The sequence below is a fragment of the Notothenia coriiceps genome, unplaced genomic scaffold, assembly GCF_000735185.1.
Source record: "Notothenia coriiceps isolate Sejong01 unplaced genomic scaffold, NC01 NC01_scaffold00014560, whole genome shotgun sequence".
NCBI lineage: Eukaryota > Metazoa > Chordata > Actinopteri > Perciformes > Nototheniidae > Notothenia > Notothenia coriiceps.
Window position 1 is genome coordinate 13015 of NW_011347261.1, and position 6715 is coordinate 19729.

Consider the following 6715-nt stretch of genomic DNA (forward strand, 5'->3'; position numbering starts at 1 on the left):
CAATGGAGTCTATGAGAAGGTTCAAATGGGTACTTTAATTAAAATGTTACAAGCAGTAGGTGGTTCAGAGAGAGGGAGAGAAAAGCTCCCTCTCTGTGGTCGGCCGAGCAGAAGAGAGCCCACAAGCATTCGTCCTTCCCGCTTGCTGGCTGTTCGCCCCTCCTCTCTGGGGGCTGTGGTGACCAGCGACGTGCGGTCAGGGGAGCCAGATCCTCACCTGTCATACTCCAATGTAACGGAAAAACAACTAAAGAAAAACTAAATAGTAATAATAATAAGGAGTATGACAGGTGAGGATCTGGCTCCCCTGACCGCACGTCGCTGGTCACNTATACTTGACCTCTCACTGAATTATTTGATGAATTGTATACTGTACTTTGAATTAAGGTTCCAGTTTCAATAAAACCTGTACTATTTACACCTATGTTTTAGAGGCTTGCAATTTAGAACTATAATACACTTGATTGTATTGGGTTACTCTTATTCTGACTATTTGGGGATGTAGTTCAGCCACCTGGTATTTCCCTCTCCAAATATGATGACCATCAGAGTGAGCATTCTTAACTTATAGGTTATTATGCCACTTATCCTCCATTCGAAATGTGACTGTCTCATAGAAGTGGTAGGCCTATGTCTAAAGAAATTTCATTTGCAATAGAACTGTACCAGATATTTCCATACAACTACTGGTTAGTGTTCAATAGCACCCTAGACAATTCAGTAATGGTATATTTTTTAGGGATTTCGGTTTTTCTGATAAATGAGAGAAAAGTGATTGAGTCCTATGTTCCTATCACCAAAAAGTACAATTTCCGTCTAAACTAAAGCTAAGTTTACAGGACTATATATTTCAGTATTTTTTTAGTTAAATAATTGTCTGACTATTTAGTGATGTAGGACAGCCACTTGGTTCATACCTCAGCAAATCTGAAGAGGAAAAGAGTTGTCATTCTCAAGTTATGGGCTTTTTTGTTACCTTTCCCACATTCGGCCTGGTCTAATTGGCTCTTTTTCAGGGACTGGGGTAGTTCTAAAGAAAAACCCAAAAAAAATGTTTCCCCCAAAATAACATTTGACAACAGTCAATTTCATTAATGGGAGACCCTAAAGATAAGAAAAATCATTGTTGTCATTTGTTCTACCTCGGGTAGGGGTATCTCGAAAACTAAAGCCTTTTTTGAGGACTTGCTGCTGGACTAACTCCTCTGTGGACTGTTTTGTATAGTACCATCCAGTTGTAAACAGTGCTCCCTGCTGGTGGGAGAGAGGAATGCTGCTGAGGCAGAGCTCTGGGATGAGTCAGCCACCGCCTCTTTCTATATGCTAACCACTGACCCAGAGTAGTGCTGACATCGGATTTAAAATCCAGGAAAGTGAAATCACTACTGATTACATTTTTGAATGTGGCGCCCCAGCATTATTTGACGAAGACACTTTTTTACCAACATAATCTGAATGAATCCGCTCACTTTGGATCACATCTGTTTAAGCAGGATGGTAGTTTCTACAAAAACGTATAGCAGACTAACTGTAAATATGCTATAATGTCTGTAAAGCATGAGGGTGGGTGTACAAATTCATCAAATCATTTTTGCAAAAACATTAAGAAAAGGAGACAGAGTCCAGAAGTTACAGCTCTCATGTTTTACGCTTGTAAATACCGATTGCTTCCTTTTGCACAACAAGTTATAAAATACATGAAGTCTCAATGTAATAATCCATTACGTAAGCATTCAACATATTACTGTGCTCTAATTAAACTAAAATGATCAAACATTTCACTAATGTGTCAAATTTCAATATGATGTGGAAGATATATGACTTGCTTCACAGGTTGCCCAGTAACAGTGACTTCATAGAGATCACTACATTCTCTTAGTGCAATGCCATGTCATCCACTGCAGCTGGTCACTACAGCAGCTTGTAGTGGAAGGCATTGGTGGTAAAGCTACATGTAGAGAAGCAATATGGGCACTGGTCATTAGAATTACATACTATTTACCATCACACGATTAAGCCAAAGCTACTCAGTGGTAGAATATGTTTAACAACAAATCTGACATTACAAAATAAATCAAGGGGAAGCTTTACACTGACACTTTTTCATTGGAGAATACGAACAGAAACCCAACATTGGTTCTAAAATATGCCACTGAACCAATACATGTAGTTTAAAATACATATGAAGCCTATAAATAATGTCTCTGCAAGTCGGTTTTGCAAAAGATGGTTCATAAAGAGCATTGGTGTTATGGAGTAGTGTAAAAGTAACATGTTGATCAAACAAGAAATGAAACAGGTCCCTTCACTGGGAAGGCATGTACAGCTGCAGCAGTAAACATGCAGAGAACCTGACTTGTTCTGAAAAAATAAAACATAGCTGTCGCAAATGCTGTCACAACCAACATGAAACTCAAACTGACACTTTCATAATAAAAGTGCAGTAGACTGTAGTGTTATTTATTTTACTTAGTGTATTCTTTTAAGGCACAAGAGAATCAGAGTGTGTTGAAACTTGAACGTGTGTGTGTGTGTGTGTGTGTGTGTGTGTGTGTGTGTGTGTGTGTGTGCGTGTGTGTGTGTGTGGATAAGAACATTAGTGGGAATTTTGCAAAGCGTTTAATTTAGCTGTAAGCAGAGTTCAGAAGAGAGAAAAGAGGACATGCTCTGGTATCAATCCCGTCTTTAACTGGAGGAAAACAAGAGTATTCACTTAATTGACCTTCAATCAAGTGATGTCAAGTGATTGACTTGTTTAGAATTACAGTACTTGGAATCTGTACTGTACTTCCAGATTACATAATTAAACTCTTACCTACTCCGGACTCTTGCTCAGAACAACAACAGGTGTCCATTAGCTTCTCTGCTGATCTGAACACCAAAATATACACAGTGAGGACCGATTAATAAAGGAAATTAGTACATTGACTCGTGTTGGGATGTCGAGGGGGGTATTTGGGACAATTGCCTTCCTTTTGTATCCATTTGTGCATGTTTCCATCAGAGACCAGTGTTGGGTACAAAGCTGTGGGCACAGTGCTATGATTAAGGACCCTCAGTGATGTGGCTAAGGCCCGGGGGCCCCTTCTTCCTCCATGGTTGCTGGTGGGTTGGGATCCTTGTGGAAAGGAGTCTCCTTGTAAATGAACCAGCAGTTACCTGCCCACAGGATCAAGTTCAAAAAGCCAAATATCTGCGGAAACACAGGAAACAGATGAGTGACAACTCCTAAAACTCACCCTCTCTAATAATACGCATCATTGATTTGGAGAAAAACACAATGAAATATGAATACTGGGGACTTTAAAGTAAGGCTTAAAATATGTTTCACTTAAACATCAACACTTACATTATATGTAACCAATGTAAATAAGTATTGCATTCACAGATTAACTTAAATATTGCATTACTTTTGTAAACTGTTCATTCTACACTGCTGCAGCAATGAAAGGTTTATTTTAAACATCAGGTGGCACTAGGCCCTCGATCACTGATATAAAACATAATACCTTGTTAGCCACCCTCAGAAGTATGTGGAATACTTTGTTTTTTTTAAATCGATAGACTAAGTAGTGGCGCTAGGGTTGATATTAGGCGCTCATCTTTAACAGAATGCAAATTGTGATCTTCCAGACAGTCCACAGCTGGGGAACGCACTCAGTGTGGAGCAGGTTCCTACAGAGTTTTACAGCTGTAGTTAAAACACAATGCAAATATGGCAAAATGCCAACACTCCATCATCAGCTAGGCCTGCTTTTGGACAAAAACAATGTTTAGACAGATGTACTGTATACTCTCAGGTATGGGCGTTGCAGGGGTTTTATGAAGCACCATCAGAAAGGAACATCTTAGAAATAACGCCACTATGTTTTAGTGTAAAACAGTTAAATTAATGATATCCTTTATTATTCTTTCAATTGTAACGCTATAGATTCAAAATACTAAAAGGCTGATAGGCAGATCTATACAATACATTTCAGGGAAAAAAAGGAGATATAAAAAAAAGGATATATGGATATAAGCATCACATTCGGTATAAAGCACAATGTCTTTTTTTTCTTTTTTTTAAAATGGCTTTCACCAGAAGGTTGTCTTCTATGTCACATTCAAAACAAGTGGCCTGGATGTGTATTCTGGATTAATATGGCTTTTAATTTGGGTTAACTTTCAATATTTTACTGTATTTTTCCTGTTTTACTTTTATTTTACATTTTTCTTTTTAAAATTGTTGTATTTTACCTATTTTAATTTCTTGTCAGCTTTAATTCAAGGGAATTTCATTAGGATCACTATAGATGCTTTATCTTGTTCTGTATCTATTTTTACATTATTTTAATATGGTTGTTGTGTTTTTCTGTAAAGGACTTTGGGCTTCCTTGTACATGAAAGGTGCTATACATGCGTAACACTATACCATAAAACATTCTCCCTTATAGGACCAATATGCACTACTGGACCATGACTTACCACAGAGGCATTGAGGCGGCCCATGGAAGGAAACTCCCCTGCTTTGCAGGTGCTATTGCATTGATCATTCATCACTAGGTGACCTGGGTTAGTGGCCCATTTCACATCTGTCAGGCCTTTGCCCCAGGCTGAGGAGGACACGAGCCAGAGGAAGGCGAAGGCCGCGGTCACCACAAGGTCCTGATGAGAGTAGACACTGTGTGAACATACTAGTATTCAGACTGTTCCCGAGAACACTTTGTCTACTTGACAATGAGTAAGCTCTCATTCCAAGAACAAAATCCAGGACTTTCGGTACCGTTTTCATCCTTGTTTATAATGTAATTCATATTTACACAATCTCTATATAATGTTCCGTTAATGGCTACTTTGCCTATTGATGTGGAAGTTTACAAGCTCCTCAAGAAAAAAACTGAACAGTGTTATGATAAATAAATTTGTTGCTGTCTTTCTGTTTGAAAATAAGATTAAGGCTATACCCTAGTTCTGGTGACAAAATACTAGGGATATTTAATAACTTGAATGTCATTAAAACAGCCCCAATCAAATTGTCCAACGGTTGGCATTTAAAATAATAATTCTGCATGTTATCTTTGAGGTAACATCCTCATTCACATGTTTGACGTTCTTCAAGAATACACATGCTTATTCACATATTTGTATTTTAGGGAGTGTGCAGGAGAGAACAGTCCCTCTGGGGGGAACGCAGGGATTTGAGCCTGTGCAGACCATTAACATGCACACACACCAATAGAACACACGAAAGGAAAGGGAAACTCCAAAGAGCAGAATGTGGCCTTTTTAAGGCAGCCTTACTGCTTACTGTGTGATGTCAACTCAGGTATTTTATTAGTTGTTCTGATTCACTGGGAATCTGTGACAAATTGTCTTTTTTTTCCTCTAGCTGATCATTTTGGTACTTATTTGAATATGGCCCCAGATTAGTACTCACTATGGTGGGACCCCGGGAAGTCTGGCGGTAGACGTGTTGGAAGCCCAGGTAAAGGACCAGTGTGGCGGTGCAATACAGGAACCCAAACACACCAACACACACAAAGAACTCTGCAGAGGAGGAGAAGTCGCCCTGCAGGTAGGTATCATCTGGTTTGCTGCCGTTACATGGCGGTATCTGGTATGGGCTTTTGGGCAACCTGCAGGAGTACGGAGAAAGGAGAACACTTTCTAACAGCCACTCAGATGAGTCTGGTTATTACTCAGTGACTTCAGAGAAAACAAGTCCTCACCTGGGTTACTCTTCTATCCGAGGAATGCAAGTAGAGAGAATATAAAAGGGTTAGGCGAGACTTTTTTTTACAAGACTGTGTGTTAATCAAACAGAACCTTCAACTCATCTGCGTGGCCATAGATCAGCTTCATCAGAAAAGAGAAGACCATCAACAGAATACCATAATGACCAATCTACTATAATTTTGGTATATTGGTTGATGGGTTATTCACACACATTACATTAGATGTAACTTTTTAAGCTTTTTAAGCGACTAACATACATTCAGTACTAGTGCTGCGTACCGGTACGCCGAACCTGTACTGGACTTGTAAAAAGTTTCGGTTCAAGTCCGGTTAAAACCGGAACGTCGGGAACCGGTACTTACGTATATTCTCCTTTTTGTTCTAAACCATCTAAAACCTTCCATAGATCGAGAAATTTGCGCTGAGAAAAGACGAAAAACATTGTTTTGGCTTCTGATATGGCGGCCATTACTGAACTCACGAAGTCTCGCAAAATATCGCAACTGCTCGCGAGATCTGTGTGACGTCAAGGGAAGCTGGCTTAGAAATAGTGGACACTGACAGCGTGGGATGCTGGTTGCCATATATGGTAGTGTAGCTAAGCTAACTCCTTTGTATGTATGGTGATATAGTGTCTGCCGAAAGAGCAACACTTCACCCAGACAATGTCAATATGTTGTTGTTCTTGAACAAGAACACATAGACTTGTACTCTTGCATATTGAGTCTTGTATGTACATCACTATGTATGTAGTTGTGTTGTGTAGTTAGTAACACATGTAGAGTTCTAGAAAAGACATGGTGTAGACACAAGTTGGAAGGGGGCACAATAAACCTGACGAGTTTGAATTTGAGTTGATTATGAGTTTATTTTCAATTGATAATTAGCTCACAATAAGTTCACTTTAGTTACTCACACAACTTGACAACAAGTCCGACAAGTCCGGACTTATAAGTCCGGACCTGAACCTGAACCTCTGGACTTGAGTCCGGACCTG

General features: G+C 39.4%; 1 protein-coding gene across 1 annotated transcript; it reads right to left on the reverse strand.

The window, feature by feature from the left end:
- Nucleotides 1-1626: 1626 nt before the first annotated feature.
- On the reverse strand, nt 1627-5670 carry LOC104948552 (synaptophysin-like protein 2; the record flags this gene model as incomplete). Its single annotated transcript, XM_010774752.1, has 3 exons — nt 1627-3193; nt 4468-4647; nt 5420-5670. Coding segments are annotated over 3 exons (557 nt in total), but the record flags the coding sequence as incomplete, so codon positions are not given.
- Nucleotides 5671-6715: the final 1045 nt, after the last annotated feature.